The sequence below is a fragment of the Tenebrio molitor genome, chromosome 2 (genome assembly GCF_963966145.1).
Source record: "Tenebrio molitor chromosome 2, icTenMoli1.1, whole genome shotgun sequence".
Lineage (NCBI taxonomy): Eukaryota > Metazoa > Arthropoda > Insecta > Coleoptera > Tenebrionidae > Tenebrio > Tenebrio molitor.
Window position 1 is genome coordinate 20,993,544 of NC_091047.1, and position 21,293 is coordinate 21,014,836.

Sequence of the window (21,293 nt, forward strand, 5' to 3'; positions counted from 1 at the left end):
ACCCATGAATCCGAAATTTCGATTGGTTCAATCTGATCACGCGTTCAGTTAATCTCGCATTTGATTACGATTAACTTAATTTCGCTTCTGTAAACTGGCCCTTAGTCATTTATCCATGAGTCGTATTTTGATCCCCAAGCCGTAAGTCAAATTTCCTTCACTAAGACGTCCACCAAAAGATTCACTTAGGCCCGGTTTCTGGAAACAATTTTATCGGGCCAGTTAGTTAACTCTCCGATAAATACAAAAATCCTGTAATGTGATTGGTTAATTTCTAGCGTTTCTACAGCAACGCTTGACTTAACCGGTCAGTTAGTTATTGGGCCGTTCCAGAAACCAGGCATTACTCATTTACACGGTTTGTTGGGACCAAATACCATCATACATAGTTTCTTGTTAAATAAAATTTAAGTGAAGTGTGTTCGTTCAATCGTTTTAATTCCATTTTGAAATCCTTCCGATTAATATTTTTTTTTTATTATTAACTAAGGGCAATAATGAACAGCCGTCACCTAGCAACGAAAGATTTTCGTTGATTTCATTGGTTAACGTAGCCGACTTTCATATCAACCGTTGAAAAATGAGAACTCGGATCGTCGCATCAGACAAAATAATTTAATTAATAATTATTATCAGAAAGGGTTTTAACGTATCTAGTAGTGAAAAGAATAGTATATAAACCACGGTGGAGAAGTCCCTTATGGCCTGGCGCTCTGGCTATAATCATGAACTTCTCCACCTTGGTTTATTTATTTTTATTATTATTTAAGTTTTAAGTGAAAATATACACGAACATTTACCAAGCTGGGAGAATTTTTCTAAGGAATCAACTATAATTACAGGACTATGCTATGTAGGGTATAATAAAATATTATCATTTCAAAAGTCGTCGAATTTTTTATTACAGTTACGATTGTCTTTGTTGGTAAGTACTTTTAATGAGTGGGATGTCGTGAACAATCTTACGCTACTTTTCTTCTATTTAAATTTATGGGCCGAAACTTTTAATTTTAAATTAAAAAATCCCGGAGAAAATTAGCGTAAAATTATTTACATCCCACTCAGTTACTTCTGTGCTATAACCTGCATTTCTTCTCGTTGTTTTGATCAATATTTCAGACAGTCCACTCCCAAAGTGTCGTTGTTTTCTAATTTACTTTTAGGAAAGTGATATTATAACCATATGTGCAATCAAACACATTGTTGTGAAATACGTTGGTCAAATTTTTTCGGCAGGGTGATATACCGGGTGACTATGAATGAATGTGAATTGTTTCATAAATTGGTAATACTTTTGTTGGTTATTCTGCTGTTCACTGTCATAATTGACATAAACATAGGCGTACTCGCCTATTTGACATAATTTATTAATACATAAAATGTCAAAATGAAGTTCGTACACCAATGTGTTGATTAACATACCAGGTTTGCTAAAGTAAGTGTTAAAAAAATATTCCTAACTTAAGAAAAAAAGTTACATTCATTTATAGTCACCCGATAAATTGTACAGGAATATGGAAACCATATTGCTAATGAAATATTGTTTTGCAGACGTGAGTTATTGCACATAATAATTCAATGAGTAAATGGTTGTTAAAAGGAAGTAATTTTTTTTAATGCTTAGTCGTTGTCGTGTCAATACCAGAGGCGTTTTTTGTAAATTTGATTTGCTTGACAATACCTATCAAATATTTAAAAAAAATGTCACTGAATTTTGATGTTATTTCTAACCTATCTCTCGTAAGAAGGTTTCACACTAGGAAAAAATTGTAAAAATGTGTCAATTTTATTTTGACAGTTCCCGTTTTTTTTTTGCAACCAACTCTACGCTGTGTAAAACATTTTCAAACAAAGTATTCATCGAACCAATTACAATCTCTGCTAGTATTGTCTTGGAATGACAATTGAGAAGTGTAGAGGCTAGAGGGATTAGCAAGTAATAAACCGCTGTGGGCGTCGTGGTGCCCGTGTGGCGTGGTAATGACTGACACCTTGACGGTGTAGCAAAACGTGTGAGTTGCAGTATCAAATAATTTATCTAAAGAGATAGAGTAGTAAGGATGTTTTTCATCATGCATTTCATATTTGTTGGTTGCATATCTTTGAAAGCAAAACTCTAAAAAAATGTTCAACAGCGCTAACGTTCTGGTATATTCAAATCAGGTATAACCAATATTATTTCCTTATTAAGATTAGCGTTTGTGATTGTCTGGTGTCATTATTAACGCATTTAAAAAATATCCAAAATATGTACGTTTATTATGTAACGAAACGTTTTCAGTAGGTCAGCTCAGTTATTTTTAAATTGTCGGTAATTATCTCGGGATGGAGTCTGAATGGGACAACAAAGTAATTTAACAAACGCAAGGTCGAATAGGGGGGGATAATGATAATTTATTTGTACCTTCATTCGTCATTTTAGTACTGAGCATCTCACCATAAGTAGTGATAGTGCAAACAAAAAATGAGTGTAACGTTATCAGAGGTGAAAACCGAGTTACTCAACAAGATAGCAGTATGTCAAGGTTTCGACGATTACAAGATCGAGGTGAAATCGGGTTCGATGAAGGGGGACGGCTACTTGGGTATAATCAATACCATTCATATCCAAGACAGCAATAAGCCCAACAAAGAATTAAATTTGATTATCAAGTCCGCAATGGACGGAGACAAACTGCGGGAGCAAGCTCCGGTCCGGAAAGCCTACGAGCGCGAGATTTACCTCTACGAAACGGTATTCCCCGAGTTCAAAAGATTTTCCGACGAACACGGCGTCCAGAACAAATTCACCGAAACCGCAAAGTGCTACGGCACTTTATTCACCGACAAACAAGAATGCATCGTGCTGGAAAATCTGAAAGAGATCGATTTCAAACTGTGGAATCGCAAATTGCCCATGAATGCGGAACACGTGGGGATGGTCTTCGCCACTTACGCCAAATTTCATGGAACTGGCCTGGCCTTGAAAAATCTGCACCCTGAAAAATTCGAAGAAATGAGCAAAAACTTGAAAAACATATTTTACAAGGATGTACCGGACGAAGCTGAAAAAGCAAAATTCGCCCAGAACGTGAAGCAAGGTTTTGCTAACGGATTCAGAGCTGTGGCCAATCACGAAAAGGCCACGCAAGCTTTGACAAAATTTACAGAAAGCTGCATGAAATTTTTTGAAGAGGATGTCAGACGGGTTGATAAGTATTGTACGATTCTTCATGGTGACTGCTGGTGCAACAACATGATGTTCAGATACAAGGTACATTATTAATTTGAAAAACGTTCACGTTGTATCATTATTTTTTAGGATTTGAAAAATCCTGCGAAGCCTACTCAAGTGTGTCTTTTGGACTGGCAAATTTCTCAAGTAGCCTCACCCATCTTGGACTTGTCCTATTTTTTCTACGCTTGCAGTTCAAAAGAGGTACTTTACGACCTGAAAAAATTCCTAAAAATTTATCACGACAACTTAACCAAAACCGTCAAAGAAGCTGGACTAAATCCCGAAGAGATTCTCACCTTCGATGAACTCGAAGCTCAGTGGAAAATTTATTCGAAATATGGTCTTTTCATGGCACTATTTGTCATGAAAATTGTTTTGAGTGAAGTGGAGGAAGCACCCGATTTCGATAAACTTGCCAGCGAAGGAAAAGATCTTTTGCAATCGCTTGGCGCCGCCGAGTCTGTCAATATTGAGGAAATTAACAAAAGAATTTCTGACATAATTATTTTTATGACCGAATCTGAGTATTTGTAAAGTAAAGCAAAACTTTTAGAACAATTATAAAATATATTTGCATTTGTACAAAGTATTACGCAATTTATAATTTAGGATCAAAGTCCCACGCTCATCCAAATGACCTAAATTGTATTGTTTTGTTAAAAATAAAGATATTTGTTTTACGATAACTCTCGAAAGATAATTTTCCCGTAAATGCAAACTACTAAAACGTTTTAAAATTAAAATGAATTTTTGTCACAACAAAATACATTGCGATAAAATATTGTCTGGTTTGAGAGAATGCTACAATTTTTTCAACAATAATCGATTTCATTCAAAGTCGTTGCTATGCAGATGGAATACTTGATACGCATTGATCTTGATTGTGATTAATTTTAACATAATTAGTTCATACTAGTTAGTGAAACGTAAAAGAAAAGTGAGTCACAATCAAGTCTTTAAAAACTAGTTGTGTAAAGACAGGAAACCAGAGGGATCCAAAGTTGTAACAAACTAATTACGTTGTGCAACATTGCCGAAGCTGAATTTGACAATGAGATTGTGCTGTGAAAGTAAATCCATTTTATAACAATGTTCGACTCTTTATTTTAGTATTAATTAAAAACACTGAAAATATTTATTTTTATTGATTTGCTTTGATTGCCGAATATTATTAACAATATCTGTTTCATTTAGGTAAGTCTCAAATAATAATTTTAAAATACATATGGGTACTGTCATAGTGAAAAATAATTTTACAACTATGTTATTAATAATTGTAATAGTTATCAAAATTCGCTTTTATTTATGGCAGTTCTGTGAAAAATATTAATTTCCTGCTAATCTCTGTAAGACTTGGTTTTTGCCCGCTCAATAGATATTTGACAATTAATGTATCGGTCTCCTCAGCACACGTTAAATTAGACAATCTCCTACAGTGACTCATCAGGGGTTTCTTCCCCTAACTCGATCATGACAAGGGGCTCCAACCACGGGCGTCGTCTTCAGAGCGCTACATTCCGGGGTTGCGTTCCATGTTTTAGTAGCATCTGTAACAGCCCCAGTGTGCAGTTTGGGAAGCACAGCCCACCCGGAGTATCCGCAGAAGGAGACCGCCAATACTAGCGTGAGAGCGCGATAGCTCCCGTCCATACCTCATAACCTTGTTACTTATTTAGTTTATTTGGTCGTAGAAAAAGTATAGTGTGCAACTCGTTTATAAACTTCTCTAGACACTCGTTAGTTAAACACTCGCCCTGCTCATGCCTAATAAAACTCGTGACTAAAGTGTCGTCTATAAATCTTGTTACATAATATATGTACTATTATGTCAATTTAAATAAAACTATTTTACGTCGTTCAATTTTACAATCTTTAAAATAATTAGCTATGAGCAGGTTTTTAAAAAAGTGATAACTGATAACTGATAAGTAAACACGAACATTGGGTAGTATGCATAAGAATAAACATTTGCTTATACTATATATTTGTCTTTTTCTATCAAATAGAGTTCATGTATCTCTCACTAATAAAAATAAAAGCATTTGCTAATGGTTTATGCATGTGATCCATTAATTCGAAACATTGGACCTGAAACGTACTAACTGCAGATCCATTTGTGATGATGATGAGTTTGCTGCAATCAGCAATTCTAAAAACGTTCATACTCGTTAGTTTTTATTGAGCTGAGATAAAAAATAAATGTCATTTTAATGACTTTTACAACGTTTTATGTAGTTACATTAATTTGTGCTTTATAACAGTGAATCAGCACTTAATTTATAAATGTTTTATTGCAAAACATAATTTTTGAAGACACTGTCGTAATAAAAACGAAATTAAACGTTGAGAGCAATCAAAAAAATAACAACCGAAAAGTAACAAATCTTTTATTAATACATTTCACATTAACATTTTCTTTGTTTGTTTTTAGATAACACAAAAGAAACAAAAGCTGAATTTTCATTTTGGAGTAATAACTACACCATTATTATTTAAAAATCTATCGTCGTGGTATGTGGTTGCTCTTTTTCAATCAGTCTCTTGAAACCTTCTAACAGCTCTGTGACGACTACCAAGAGGAGGCCTCAATAGCATTAGCTGCATAACGGAAACAACAGCAGTCTTCAACCAAAGCTACTGCTCTGGCAATATTTACACCAGCTAGAGGCATTTTTTTACGTTCTGCACTTAAATTCGAAGTTAACAACAATAAAAAATTACAAAAGTTATAAAAATCTAACCAGGTTGCTTGATTATTATAAAAATGGTAAATTTAAGAAAAGAAGGTTTTTAATCAAAAAATTTGTTTTTATACGAAATTGCTAATAAAATAGCCAATGCTAATGCCCAAGGTTATGTTTGCTATCATTGCCTCTTGGTCAAAATACATCAAAATAGGTATTATGGGAATAATTTGTTGTTGACTAATTAGTGTTCCGTTTTTTTTGCCGGTGAGTGTATAACAGTCGTCTCTAGAGTTGAGTCAACTTATTCAAATTTTTTACACATTTCATTAAATTTTTAGAGCTTGACTTTGTTTTGATCTTTACTTCGTTATCCCAAATACGACTTTGACTTCGCTTTATTTGGTGTGTTAACAAGTTTATGTAGAACTTCGATGTTTCTGTTCCTAATTATATAGAAAAAGTTGTCCTTTGTAAGAACGAGAGATTTTTTCTACCAGAGCTTGTTACCAAATCTGAATTATTATGGCTTAATTTTTTTAATTCAGAATTCTGGGACCTTGAACCTTGTACATACGAATATGTTTATTTGTATTTAAAGATTTTTTCTAGTAGCTCTACTGTTCTAAATCATGTGTTGCAACGTGATCTATCTAATAGCTGGAAAACATGTTTTTGTTCGACACTGTCAGAATTTGAGAATTTTCTTCTATGTGAACGGATTTTGATAAATGTCACAACTTGTCAAAACGAAACATCAAGCTAATTTTAAAGGTTTTAAGCGATTTGGAGCCTTTAAGGGGCTCGTCGAACAAAAAAATGTTGTATTCAACTCGTTCGTGTGTAAATTGGGCCTTTTTTGGCACGCGTGGGCCATTTTAAAACACGCCAAATAAACTACTATTCTCACACTCTCAGTGTTTGCATATAATTATATTAACTTATTAACTTTTACGGCTTGAGTATCTTTATGATCATTATTGTAGCTTTATCAAATTATAAATTTCGAAAATTAAACTACGTACCAATAAAAATGCACCACCAAGAAAGGGTCAAGTTACAAAGTTAAAATGTTCACAGTTTATTTATCTTAAATAAAGAAGTAATTAATAATTTGTCACTTCACCATGGTTAGTAATACATTCCCTAACTCGCTGGGGCATACCTCGAATAAGATGATCGATCTCTTCTTGAGGTATCTCATCCCAAGCTTGCCGTAGGTGATGACGCAGCTCCTGCAAACTGTTTGCTTGTTAAGGAAAACGTCTTAAACCTCGACCCATGATATTCCACACATATTCTATGGGATTTAAATCCGGAGAACGAACTGAAAGAATGTCTACTTCTGCTTGTTGCTGAAAGGTCCTACTTGTACGATATGGAATAGGGCATTATCTTGCTGGAAAACTACTCCAGCGTGTTTATTTATCAAAGGTAACGAACGATATATCGATGTGCATTGTAACTTCATCCCTTTTGGGTGATGCGTTTTTATTGGCACGTAGTATGTACCTCCACTTACAAACTGGATTATATGATTCTCACATATTTTTTTACCCTGAATGGAACTAGGATGTACTAAATGTAATTGTGTGAATGTACACTGAAAATGATTCTATTATCCACAGTTCTTTTTTGTAACCCATAATATGAGAGAGATAATATTTTTATCTTCTGTCTGTACAGACTTGTCATGCACGTTTTGTTTAAAAGCATTACTTTACACTATTCATTAACCAATGTTATCATCTTTATTTTGGTTGGAAAGTGGGCGACCACCAATTGTACATCTGATGTACAATTGAGTTCAAGTAGTTTGGAGAGAACCAAAAGATCACTCAAAAGACTGTCATTTATCTAACAAACATAACATCTACATTAAAGCCTACCTTGACTTAGTTTCTGCAATGAGACCAGTCCCTTTTACAGTGAAAATCTACCTCTGCCAGAATCTCCAAGGAAAATTATAAGAATCACTAATGCCATCAGTCAAGAAGAAGAACCGGATAGCATTCACAATAATCATAATTTTGAAATAAGCACTTCTTCGCATGAGTCTCATTTATACTAAAAGAAGACGCTGATGAGTTGGTGCGTGATTTCTTCTAAAATTAGCTTGAAAGCTGTACCTACTTCTTCATAAGCATAAGCATGCGACAACATGATACATGAAAGAGTCATATGAGAAGATATAAAATGATTAGAAAAATTCAGTATAAAAATTATTCATTGAAAATTAGCGGGGAGTTAAAAATCATAAACAAAACAGCGATGGTTGTTATGTTTGAGAGAAAAATGTCTTAAAGTTACTGACGGTAAAATAAAGGCGAGAATTTTTGTGAGTTCTCAAATAAGAGAATTGATGAACCCACTTTAAAAGTAGAAAATTCCAAGGCAGAAAGATATCCAGACTGAACTCATACATAGCTTTGGGATGGAATAGGTTCCATCTTTAAGATTTCCACTTGGATTTCTTTCCTGGGCATTGCCAGCGATGAACACCATGAGAGATTTCATCACGACATTTCGAGCATGGAAAAGGGATATCAGAGCAAGTAGGTAGTGTTCCATTGTGCTGACTACCCCTGGACACTCAAGTGGGATGTTCCTCAAGCAAAATATACTAGAAAGAATCAATCTTTTAGATAACTTATGTATGGTTAATAAATGTATATCTCGTTGTATAATTTGTTTCCAATGGAATGTAGATATGTCTCATTAAAAACCTTACTTACTGTTATCCAGTCAAGGACAATACGACGATATAAATAATATAACACGAGCCAACATAATTGACTACTTACTATAAAATGCTACTGCTTGTAATAAACGGCAATAGGTCAAAATTATTTCAGGACTTAAACCAGTCTTCCTTGTTGTAAATCTAAAATTAGTTTAGGTACATACTTACTCAGTGATGCGTTTTAAAAGAGCTGTCATCTGGTTCCAAGGTAAAATTTGTTTACCCATTCACCTAACTGTGTCGTGTTCGGTTGGTTTAGTTGCATTATTAAACTTCTCCTCTGTACATTGTGAGTGAAATTTTTGTTCAGGATCTTTAAAACGGTTAATAGTTTCAATGGTTCTCTTTTAAAAAATTAAGAAACTTGAAGCAATGTTTATGATATGATTTCAATGTGTACATTTTAACGTTTTCAATTCTTAATTAATTGTAATTAATTTTTCTAACTTATGAGTATTTAATTATTGCATTTTTTTAGCAATTTTCCTTTATCCTTTCCTAGTTGTTATTATTTAACACCGAAACGTTGAAACAGACCACTTTTTAATATTTTTTATTACAAGATATCGGAAAAATTTTAAACGAAATTTTATATATTGTGGTCTAGGTTTGAATATTAATTTATTTTGAAACTGATAAATTTGTACCGTACTTATCACATTTAAGTAATTGTCGCTTCATTATCTTGTCGCCTATAATTTAAAAAATAATCTCTTAGTAAACATTGGTTAGTACAAGCGAACTCTCAGAACTGAACACTTAATTATTTGTTTCCGTTCGTGTTAGTCGGGAACCTGGTAAGTGAAAATTTAATTCAGATATACTCGTACCTATTCGGAAAGTGTGAATGCTTAAATCAAATATAATGTTTTAATTAATTTGATTTTCAGAAATAAGAAATAAAACAATAACATGAACATCAACAGTGAAAAGAAAAATGATATTCTCACTATTCTAAATAAAGCTGCTAACATACTTGGATTTAACAAATACTCTGTGGGTCTCAATCTGGGTGGTCACAAAGGCGATGGGTTTATAGGAGAATTATACAAAGCGACAATAACAAACGAAGAAAGCAAAAAAAAAGTCGATGTGGTAGTTAAAAAAGCTCCAATCGAACCATCAAGGAGAGATGAAACTTGCGTCGCATCTGCATTTTCAAACGAAATTTTTTTCTACTCTAAAATCCTCCCAGCCCTTCAAAAATTACAACAGGACCACCAAGTAGATACAATTTTTAATTCCGTGCCGACATACGTTTGTAGCAGTAGTGAAATTATCAAAGAAATGCTTGTACTGAAGGACCTTACTAAACGAGGATTTCAAATGAGAGAAAAAGATTTAGTGTTAGATGAAGAACACGTAAATTTTATTTTTCAAACTTATGGCAGATTTCACGCTCTTCTGTTCTGCCTGAAAGATCAAAAACCCGAAGAGTATTACAGTTTGACAAAATCTTTGCACAATGTGCTGGCCGAATTTGGCAGCAAAAAGGGATTTCCTTACTCGCTTCACAAAATCGTGGAAAAAAGTCTTGCAGCTTTGAATTCTGACGAAGATTCTCAAGTCCGAGAAAAATTTAGAAAGTACGCCAAAAATACAACAGAAATGTATTTGAACGCGATAGAATACAAAGGAAAATATTCAACAATTCTCCATGGAGACTGTTGGTCAAACAATATAATGTTTAAATACAAGGTAATTTATTAATTCAAGCATCGGTAATTAATTATAAGTCTGACTGGAATTATTTGCAGAATTCAAAGATTGAAGAAATCTGTTTGCTAGATTTTCAAATGGCGTGGGTTGGCACTCCTGTTTACGACCTATCCTACTTTTTTTATTCAGGTGGATGTAAAGAACTATTCGATAAACTAGAAGACTTCCTGGATGTGCATTATAACAGCTTTTCGCGCTTTGTCAAGGAATTGGGCAGCGTTCCCGAAGATCTTCTAGCAAGAAGCGCACTAAGTGAAGATTGGAAAGTATATTCGAAATTCGGCATGTTCATGGCGCTTCTGTTGACTCAGGTGAAACTGATGTCAAGAGAAGATTCCGCAGAAATATCGGATTCAATCGATGGAAATGTCGACGGAAGCAGCAAATTTATGAACGCAAACATCAACAATGAATTGTTTAATAAAAGGGTGAAAGATATTTTAATTCACATGTATGAAAACGGTGCCTTGTAACAGATTGTATTATTGTTTCTACTTAAAATAGCTTTGAAAATAATTCCATAGGTGTAAGACTAATGTGGTAAATAACGTATTTCAATAACGCCTAAAAACGATAAAATGGCTGTATTTTATTACGCAATAAAGCATCATTTTATGTGTTTGTTATGGTTTCTTATCTTTATCGAATTGATGAAATATTGTAAAATCGAAAGGCCATTAAAATGTATATTGTTTTCAATTTTTTATAATTGTGCCAATGGTATACAGGGTGTTATTGAAAGTTGTACAGATATTTTAAGCAGCTACTGGCTTCATCTAGAACTCGGAAAAAATATCTAAAAAATTCTATGTCAAAAAATAAAATGACATTAATTTTTTGAATTACAATTTTTTTAAATTGCTTTTAGTCTCTACGTTATCAAACAACCTCGTAGGTAAAATTTCGGTACATTTTAAAAATACACCCTGTATATCATATTTTATAAAACGTACACCAATGCGGTTTCCTTGTTTTAAAGCATATTTCCTATAGGTTACTTCGCAATGGCGTACATTTTATAAAACATGATATACAGGGTGTATTTTTAAAATGTGCCGAAATTTTACCTACGAGGTTGTAGGACAACGTAGAAAACTGAAAGCAATTTAAAAAAATTGTAGCTCAAAAAATAAATGTCATTTTATTTTTTGACATAGGATTTTTTTTAAACATTTTGCATTCGTAAAAATGGGTAATTTACCAGCTTTGTTGCCAAACACAACGCTACTGGTAAGCAGATTTTTCGATGAAATGTCAAAGAAACGTCAGTTCTAAAGCAACGGTGTTGTCATTAGATAAAGCATTAATTATCAACAATTAATTAAAAAATAATAGATAAAGATAAAAACAATAAACAACAGATGATGTAGTACTCTTGATTTGTTTTCTTGTTGATCACCTTGTATTTCTATGAAACTTTTATCACATTTATTTATTTTTCCGTTGACCGCTTGTTAATTTCAATATTAATGAATTCTTTTGTCTAAATTATAGTGTATTAATGGACCTCATTAATACACTATTTTTCATTAATCAACGATTTTTGCGATTTTGACGTTTTGATTAAATTTTGATGTATAAACAACCTCGAACGTGCATTGTTTGCACTTACCAACACTGCAGCAGGTAGTGCAGCAGGGTTTTCTATATTTTATAGCTACATAACTGCACAATTACAAATTCACTTTTTCAAAAACCGACATTTTTGGTTATAATTTGCATGTCATCTTTTTCAAAGGTAACTAGGTTTCCGTAGCAACCGTGATTTTTACGTGAAATTGAATGTGAATGGAGTTAACGTCTTCTGACACTCTTTGTGGAAAGTGAATAGAAAGTGTTGAAAAATTTAAAAATGGCCTACCCTGAGGACAAAAAAAGAATGAAGGTATTTATAAGGTCTTATCTTTATGGAAAAAGATGAAATTGGTTTTGATTTGGCTTTAATTTCAAAATTTGTCACCAAAAAAAAAAGTTTGCGGTCAACGAAAAAATGTTGTAATCAACTCTTTTGTTAATGGGCGATTAATAATCTCAACTATTAAAGCCACTCACTCGCTACACTCGTTCGTGCTTTAAACAGTTTCGATTATTAATCGCCTTCATTAACAAACTAGTTTATTAAATAACTATTAATGTATTCCTTTAAAACAGTGCCCGATGGAGTGGAAATCGCAGAGGAGTTTTCTCAGAGTGATATTTCTTTAAACTGGAAAACTAACTGAAAAACCTGTAACCGTTCACTATTGCCCAAATAAAGGTAAAATATCCGTGATAACAAGATGCCTATATATGGGTATCGGTGTATTATAGTTATCAACAATTATCTGATAATACGCGTATCTAAAGGTTGATAAAAAATTTCAGATTAAAAGTTGTTACTTCACACCTTTAAAGTCAGTTTCATCTTTTTCAAGTTCATCACAATCACAATTATCAAGAATGACTAGCAGAAGTGACCTTGAAAGACAACTCACCAACGTATCGAACGACTCTGCTAGAGCACTCAACTTAAGAACATTTTCAACAAACATGAACCTGAATGCCACAAAAAGCGATGGATTTCTTGGTGAATTTTACAAAGTGTCAATCACAGATAGTGAAACCCATACAACACACGATTTGGTTGTTAAAAGAGCACCAACAGAAAACACAAGAAGACAACTAAATAATGCCGAATGGGCCTACAAGAATGAAATTCATTTTTACACTGAGATTTATCCCGCGTTTAAAAAATTAGAAGAGGAACATTGCGTACAGGAACGCTTTAATTCGCTACCTGAATTCATCACTTGTGATAAAGAAGTGGGAAGAGAAATGATAGTTTTGCGAGATGTCACTAAAATGGGATTCGAAATGAGGAGAAGTGATTTGTTGCTGGATGATGAACATGCAAGACTCATTTTTAAGACTTATGGACATTTTCACGCGATTTCCTTTTGTTTGAGAGAGCAAGTACCTGAAGAATTTGACAGGTTGGCGAAACCTCTCTACCATATTTGGAAAAATTTTGCTAACAACGATGGATTCATCAACCTTCTTACAAAGCTTGCAGAAAATGCATATGAAGGATTAGATTCTGCGAGAGATGCAGTCGTTTTGGAAAAACTCAAAAAATATTTAGAAAACACCAAGGAAATATTTCAAGACGCGTTAGCATATGACGGAAAATATTTAGCAATTCTTCACGGAGATTGTTGGTCCAACAATATGATGTTTAAATATCAGGTACATTTTTTCATTTTCGTTCATATTTGGTTAATTTTTGATTTCTAGGAGCAAAAGAGTCATTCTCCTGCTCTGGTAGGCATGAACTTATTAGACTTTCAACTTGTTGCAACTGGTACTCCTGTTTACGATCTGTCTTACTTTTTTTATACTGGAGGTTCGAAAGAACTGTTCGACAAATTGAACGATTATCTGAACATTTATTACGACAGCTTTTCCAATTCTGTCAGAAGTTTAGGTAATGATCCAAATGAAGTATTTCCTAGGGAAATTTTGAATCAAGAATGGAAGAGATTTTCAAGATTTGGAATGATGTTGTCTATGCTTTTAACAAAAACCAAATTAATAAGCACTGTCGCTACAAATACACAAAGTACTAAATCTATACTTCAGAAACGACTGTGCGATATTGTAATACACATGCACGAAATAGATGCTTTATAAACAGTTTTAACATTCTTATTTTTAATCTAGTAAGTGTGCAATGTCAGTGAAACGTGAGAAGAATAGTGGGAAAGCGCATAAAATTCGAATCCGCTCCTGTGTCGCGAACGGAAGTGAACGGAAGGAAGGATCTCGACGAATGACTCTGGAGCTGTTTTATCAACAAGATGTGATAAATTAGTTAGTGAAAGAGTTATCGGTGAGCGAATACATTACAACACAATACAATAGTGCAAATTTAAGTTAATATTAATTTGGTGTAAATTACAACAATAAAATTAGTTATTATTATTTTATTCAAGCTTCTTTAAATCATCGATCCCACGTTGCAATATGAACGTATTTATGTTTGCAAAAGTTGAGTGGAATTGTAGAGAAAAGTGTTGTTTCCCCATATTTTTTTAGTGTTTACCAGTTTAATCGGCACATGAAGAGAAGCAGAAAATTCTGTATAAGAATCTAAATGACTGTGAAAAATACTCAATTTTCAGCTTTATTATGTAAATAATTATTTACTTTAGACTGAATAAAAATCAAGTAAGTGGAGCGTGGTTGGAGTTTATTTTGCTTTAATTATTTTATAAGCAAAATAAATACTTTTCTGCTGCTAAAATTTGTAGGAATGTGCGAGATAAATATTTATTCAACACACTCATATTTCAATATACACATTTTTGTTACACTTTGCTTTTTCAGTAAACGGTCGGCGTCTAAACAAGAAACAAAGTTGCTGGTTTTTACATTTCTTCAATAAATATTTTGGCTTCAATTATGACAGTAACACAGGATTATTCACATACGAATACGAGCCTAATATGCATGCAATCCACATTACACTACTGGCACCATCGTTTTTGTAATGCCATGCAAAACGTTTCCAAACGTTTGCTAACAAAATTCGTGTATGTTTGAAGAATTGTCCAGACTGACCAAATGCGCGGATGTTTGGCTGTGTTCGGAGAGGTTCCGAGTTTCGTACGTTTGTTTCTTTCGAAAATACCGTCTTCCATTAACTAAATTGGAGATATCTAGACAGCTGTTTGCGTTCGCTCATGACGAATTCACCGACACATAAAAAATCCGTCCAAATCGAGCGCGCACGAACAAGCAGATTTCTTTGATGTACCGACATCAGGCGGGTAATGTTTGCGAATGCTTGTTCGTGCGCGTTTGTGCAAACTGACCGCGCCTGCAACGTTCGCGAACGTTTTGCACGGCACGGCGCGCTTGATCTCTACCCGCCTTTAGGCTAATACAGCTCTTACTTTTATGTGAATGGCCCTGTACAGTTCAAAAAAACATTTTTATATACAACGTGTTTCACGTAAGAATACGAACCTGACGAAGTCTAAACGCAACACAAAATACATTTCACAATGGGAACTAGATTCATTAAAAATTATAAATTGTGGTTTAGGACACCCCTAACTAACACAATCGCTGGAGAGCTTTCCCACAAATGTGTGAAAAAGGGGAAATTTAAAAAAATTCAGGGATGTCCAAACTACTTTTTGTCAAAACATGATTTATTACACATAGTTACTCATGGAAATCGAATATTGGGTTGCATTTTGAGATCGTCAGGCTCGTACTCTTACGTGAAACACGTTGTATTTGCCTATAAAATAATTATTTTAAACATAATAATTCTACTAAATATTTTCATATATTCAAATTTTTGATATAATGTAAAAAGTTTCCTTTCATTCGTTTAGAATAAACCTCCTCATTTTTAGAAGTAAATTTTAAACTGTCGATAAAGGACTTGCCCTGTTCAGCTGCTTCGGCAAAATCTGGGGCCTCGTTAGCATCACAAACCGAAACCATTATAAGAAATCCACTCAAAACGAGTCCATATCGTGAATACTTTTTCCAGTGCTCGAGCAAATTCGCGTAAGCAAAAATTTTGTGAACATCGCAGCCGAAATACGACAAACATTTCCCTAAACTGTCATGATATATTTTTAACAGATCTTTCACATCCTTGTACTTTTCTGTGTTGCAGCAGGTATAAATAAAATATGATAGGTCCAGAACAGGTGAAGCCAATCCGGAGCATTGCCAATCCAAAATACGGACACTTGTTGGTTGTCCGGTTTCGAGCTGAAAACAAACTTGATAAAATAAAAATAATGGTGCGCTGGCATCACAGAATTTACCTCTGTTTTGAACATAAAATTGTTGTTCCAACCGTCACCATGAAGGATTACTTGACGAGCTGGATCTTCAGCATAAAAATCAGTGAAAATGTTTTTGATGTCGCTTGTGGTGAATTGCAACAGTTCTCTTTCATTACTGGTAATTCTCGAAAGATCTTTTGCTCTTTCAAAAACTTGGAACATTGTATCAACCATCTGCACTTTTTGTACGAAACTACTGAAGGAATTGGTATTGTCTTTTACCAGTTTTTCAAAAGTTTGGTTTCGTTTGTTTCGCAAGGCCAGTGAAAAAGCGTGCCATTTCCCATAAGCTTGCAAAACTAATTTGATGTGATCGTAGGTCATAGGTATTTTTCTATCCCACAAATTATAGCCTTGACATTTCAAATTTTCAAAAATTAGTAGTTCACCAAAATCTGAAATCTGAGCTGCATAACAGCGCGAGATAAAATCCAAGAAATTTTCTTTTCCCATTTCCTCCTGAAATGCTCTAAATGACGTAACCACACTGTTGTAGATGTAGATTTCCTTTTCAAAAATTTCTTTCGTTGGAATCTGCTGTCTGAATTTGTCACTCGGTTTGGAAGATTTGATCACCAGATTTAAACACTTGTCCTCTCCGGTCGTGGTCTTACCATTCACAGTTACAAAAACGATGTTGCTCAAATAACCTTCATCTTTTTTGCTTTTTCCTTCAACCTGAATTTTGTATTCTAGCAAATCTTCGCTTTTTACTACCAACTGTATCCATTCTTCACTTTTATACACAGACATTGTGGACACAAAAGCACTGTAATTCAAACTAAGACAAATTGCTGAGTACTAACAGTAGGTACACCAACATGTCTATTATTTATTATAGATTTTTATCTGGTTTTATCTCATTTTATTAACAAAATAAATAGTCATCAATTAGCTAGCTACAATCTGTAGCAATTTTTCACATGCAAATTATTATAATAGGTATTCATTGAATTACTAATTTACCTGATAACATAAATAACATCATAAATTAAAGTCCTTGTTAAGTGCTCAGCTCACTCAAAACACGAGATAGTTTTGACATCGATATTTGTGGTACTTTGTAATACAATAAACCAAAAAAAAAAAACAATCTTGTTAACACCACCATAAATTGAATTGGTAATGTAGAATGTTCGACTTGGGGACTTGATATTTTAAAAGTGGAAGGTTTTTACCACAGTAAAATGTCCGAAATGAATATGAATACGTCCTATTATGCTGCTAATTTTGAAATAGATTTTGTCCGCACTACAACCAAGATATTTTTTAAACTGTCATGTTTGATAATAATTATCTTTGTAATTTCCCACCATGCAGTACCTACGTCTAGGTAAAGTATGACAGATCCAAAACTATTATGCCTAATCCACATAACACTTCTAATTCAAATTAGTGTGACGGGAATCGTCAAGAACTGTGCTGAATCCGCACCTGTGTCGCGAACGAAGTTGATGTCATCGGATCGGATGGGTGATTAACGGTCCACAAAAACTCCTGAAGGTCTTCTGAACAGAAGTGCAACAGATGAAAGGAAACAGCTCGAGGCACACAGACAGTTAATTAGTTGACATAAATCAACAGGTGGTGGATATTTGCTAAGTGAATTGGCTTCAGACACCAACAATAAAATAACGTTTTTTACTGTTTTATTGTCTAAAGAAATGCGCAATACAATATAAATACACATTCATTTAATACAGTGTTTTCGTTTAACATGCTCTTATTGCTACAGTATCAAGTATCACCATTAACATTTGATGATGATATTTATTATTTTTTTATTGTATTGTATGTAAAATAAATAAAACTGAAAATGAAATTACAAAAATCGAAATCTGCTATAATGACATTAAGTTCTGTACGTAATGTAACAAGTTAGACTTTACCCGTTCGTAGTATTGATCCTTATTTTTTATAATAAAATCAAAATTTTCCAGATATTCCTTGCCTTGTTCTGCGGCCGTTGCAAAATCGGGAGCTTCTTCTGCGTCACACAGGGAAAACTTCAAGATAAAATTGCCTAAAAATAGACCGTAGCACGAAAACTTCTTCCAGTGTTCTACTAATTTCTCGTAGGGAAAAAGTGCTCTCGAATCACAACCAAGCTCTCGTAAACACGTGTCTAAACTTCGATGATAAATCTTTAGCAATTCGTTCACATCTTTGTGGTTCTTGGTGTCGTTGCATGCATAAACGAAATGCGATAAATCCATCACTGGAGATGCTAACCCAGAACATTGCCAGTCTACCAGGTAAACATGCGAGGGGATTTTTGTGTCCTAAAAATGAGAATTATTCGATGAATTAAAAGTAACGATAAAAATTACATCATATTTGAACATCAAGTTGTTGGTCCAACCATCTCCATGCAATATTACATGGTCCTCGGGGTGTTCAAAAAGTAAATTACTGAAAATATTTCTAATGTCATCCCTCGAAAATTTTAGCTGTTCCACTTCTGACAGGTTAGAAGCAATTTTTACTTCTTCGGTGTAGTCAAAAACTGTGTCAACCATATTGGCTGTTGTGATGTAATAACAAAACATGTTCACATTATCTGCGACAAGTTCTTCGAAAACTTTAGGTCGTTTTGTTTTCAGAGCCAGTGACAACGCGTGCCACTTTCCAAATGTTTGTAGAACCAATTTGACATGATCAAAAGTCATCGGAACTTTTCTGTCGCACATAACATACCCTTTCGTTTTCAAATTTTCCAAAATTATCAATTCTTTGTACCTCGTTTTCCGCATTGCGTAACACTCTGGCAGAAAATCCAGCAAAAACTTGCATTTCTCTTCTTGCAAAAATGCACCAAATGACGCAACCACCTGCGCATAAATGTGAATTTCTTTTTCAAAAAATTTGTCAATGGGCATTTGCTCTCTTAGCGTTTTACTCGACTTGGGTGCCTTTATGGCCAAATTCAGACACTTCTGATGACCTGTTGTTGTAGTACCAATAACAGTAACAAATACAATTGTTCCCACATAGCCATCGTCTTTTTTTGTTTCTCCATGAACTTCAATTTCGAACTCGGTAAAATTTTCATTTTTGACTGCTATTTGTACCCATTCACTAATTTCTTGGTCACACATTTTTATTTCTATTTTTGGTAAGGCACAGAACACATAATTTACGGTACTTGGAATGAACCAGATGTTATTGCTTCATGATATACCTATTTATACAAAAGAGGTAGACGAAATTTGTCAGAACTTATCTGCTCTAATAATAGTTGTTCCAAAAACATTTTGTGAAGATTTAAATATGGATTACAAAAATGACATTTTCATGTAGTAATTAACGTGCCAGATATAGCTGATAAAAGTCATTTGTTTTTATCTCGTTTACCTATCTATAGAGTATAACGCATGTCAAAAAATTCTTATTAAAGATAATTTTCATACATTTTGTATTCCTAAAAGTACGTAATAACTTGAACTCGCAAGGTTTGCGTTTTGAGAATTTTAAGATTAGAAACATTATTCCTATTTGAGAAGACAACTAACGTATGCGGGAAAAGAAATTTCCCGTGTGAACACTTAGTTTCCAGCACGACCGCAGAGAGTGCTGCATGAGTGCGAACGGGGGAAATTTCTGCCTGCAAAAGTTAATACAATATTTTTGTGACGAATAACTCAAAAATATTTAAAAATAAAATTAAAAAAGTAAATAATTTTACATCAGTAACTTTTTTACTATTGGGTTGGTAGCACCTTCCGCGCTGATTACTAAAGTCCATTCACGTTGGATTTTCCCTGCCAAATTGTTGTTACGTTGCAAGCCTGCGCCTCCTTCCTAGTAATTTTTACATTATCGTGTTTTATTCGTGATAGAGCGATTGAGAGCGATTTGACGTCTTTAATTTTGACGTGTGAAATAAAGTCACAGATTTTTTAATAAAATTCTATTCCTGGGTGATTTTACCATGGGGAAAAGAAAAAAGGTTAATTTTAAAATTGCGTTAACCTTCCACAACTGACGTAATGATCATCTGTGGTAATGAAACCCGCAAGCTAATACGCACTCAAGAAAAAATAGCTTCAGTTCGAAAATTAATTAGTTAGAATCCTTTAATATTTAATGTATTGTATGTATTAACATGATTACAATCTATTTACGACCTTTATTGAGCAACGTTATTTTAAAGGTAATATGTACATCAAAAAAACTTAAATTAGAAAAAAATCATTAAAAATCAAAATACACCTTTCTTTTGTGGTATGCAATTGTAACAATACATTCTTGAAACGTCACAACCACAATCAAAACGGATAAGTGTCTCTGAATAACTGAAATTTTATTGCCAAATTTGTTCCATCATTTAGATGCATTCCTTACTTCCATCCAATGAAAGAAACTTCACACAATTTCCTATTGGGTTCATTTTTTATAACTTATTCTGGTTCCTCATCACTCATCAATCATCATGTTAGTCGCAGAAGGTTAAGTAAATGTAGTCATTAAGGGTTTTTTCACTTAATCAACAACGCAAGCAGAAAAATACAACACCAGTAGGTAGGAGCATTGTATGTTCCTAATCCTATCATACCTATTAACAACTGACACTATTTTTAGTGCAAATGATAACAAAATGGATGTATTATTACCTATTGCTATCCTCTAAAAAGCTTAATAACAATATTTGAAAAATGACTATTTCTTTGCTGACAGCGAATAACATAACTTCTACAGTCTACGAATGACTTGGTTACTTTATCAGCCCGTATTGGTAACATACACAGCTAAAGCATTTTTGAACCAAAAATCACACTGCCACAATATTGAATTATTTGACCTTGACTAGGAAAATCCAACGTGAATGGACTTTAGATTATTAAAACTTAAAGCGTCAGGATCACACAACATTTTGAACAAATTCTTCCTCTTCACTTGAAAAACAACAATAAATTCTTTTCAGAGCCCTGTTATTACTTTTACCTTTTTCGATTGTATTCTTATTTGTTTTATGATAAAATTACTTAGTTATTGTGTTGATGAGAATTAATTTTACACTTGTAAATGTGACGAAACGTCCAATTTGTTTAAAGTGAATTAACATTTCCGTCTGTCTACGT

At 33.7% G+C, this 21,293-nt stretch overlaps 5 protein-coding genes across 6 annotated transcripts; 3 read left to right on the forward strand and 2 right to left on the reverse strand.

Annotated features, from left to right (window-relative positions):
* Nucleotides 1-2,198: 2,198 nt before the first annotated feature.
* On the forward strand, nucleotides 2,199-3,903 carry LOC138123232 (uncharacterized). The gene is made up of 2 exons (XM_069037839.1): nucleotides 2,199-3,253; nucleotides 3,302-3,903. The coding sequence occupies exons 1-2, from the start codon at nucleotides 2,465-2,467 to the stop codon at nucleotides 3,749-3,751; spliced, it is 1,239 nt and encodes a 412-aa protein (XP_068893940.1). The 5' UTR covers nucleotides 2,199-2,464; the 3' UTR covers nucleotides 3,752-3,903.
* A 4,986-nt stretch (nucleotides 3,904-8,889) lies between these two features.
* Nucleotides 8,890-10,984, forward strand: LOC138123233 (uncharacterized). 2 transcript variants are annotated; one of them, XM_069037841.1, is made up of 5 exons: nucleotides 8,890-9,040; nucleotides 9,123-9,251; nucleotides 9,311-9,441; nucleotides 9,535-10,342; nucleotides 10,402-10,984. In XM_069037841.1, exons 4-5 carry the CDS (start codon nucleotides 9,557-9,559, stop codon nucleotides 10,834-10,836), a joined length of 1,221 nt encoding a protein of 406 aa, XP_068893942.1. In that variant the 5' UTR covers nucleotides 8,890-9,040; nucleotides 9,123-9,251; nucleotides 9,311-9,441; nucleotides 9,535-9,556; the 3' UTR covers nucleotides 10,837-10,984. The 2 variants fall into 2 exon arrangements, with proteins under 2 accessions (XP_068893942.1, XP_068893941.1); XM_069037840.1 differs by having other exon boundaries at nucleotides 9,123-9,441.
* Nucleotides 10,985-12,174: 1,190 nt separating this feature from the next.
* Nucleotides 12,175-14,323, forward strand: LOC138123234 (uncharacterized). The gene is made up of 3 exons (XM_069037842.1): nucleotides 12,175-12,620; nucleotides 12,728-13,588; nucleotides 13,637-14,323. Exons 2-3 carry the CDS (start codon nucleotides 12,803-12,805, stop codon nucleotides 14,030-14,032), a joined length of 1,182 nt encoding a protein of 393 aa, XP_068893943.1. The 5' UTR covers nucleotides 12,175-12,620; nucleotides 12,728-12,802; the 3' UTR covers nucleotides 14,033-14,323.
* A 385-nt stretch (nucleotides 14,324-14,708) lies between these two features.
* On the reverse strand, nucleotides 14,709-16,965 carry LOC138122675 (uncharacterized). The gene is made up of 2 exons (XM_069036930.1): nucleotides 16,192-16,965; nucleotides 14,709-16,135 (listed from the first exon to the last, which is right to left on the reverse strand). The coding sequence occupies exons 1-2, from the start codon at nucleotides 16,963-16,965 to the stop codon at nucleotides 15,695-15,697; spliced, it is 1,215 nt and encodes a 404-aa protein (XP_068893031.1). The 3' UTR covers nucleotides 14,709-15,694.
* Nucleotides 16,966-17,167: 202 nt separating this feature from the next.
* LOC138123339 (uncharacterized) lies at nucleotides 17,168-19,507 on the reverse strand. The gene is made up of 2 exons (XM_069037982.1): nucleotides 18,543-19,507; nucleotides 17,168-18,494 (listed from the first exon to the last, which is right to left on the reverse strand). Exons 1-2 carry the CDS (start codon nucleotides 19,308-19,310, stop codon nucleotides 18,054-18,056), a joined length of 1,209 nt encoding a protein of 402 aa, XP_068894083.1. The 5' UTR covers nucleotides 19,311-19,507; the 3' UTR covers nucleotides 17,168-18,053.
* Between the last annotated feature and the right edge of the window lie 1,786 nt (nucleotides 19,508-21,293).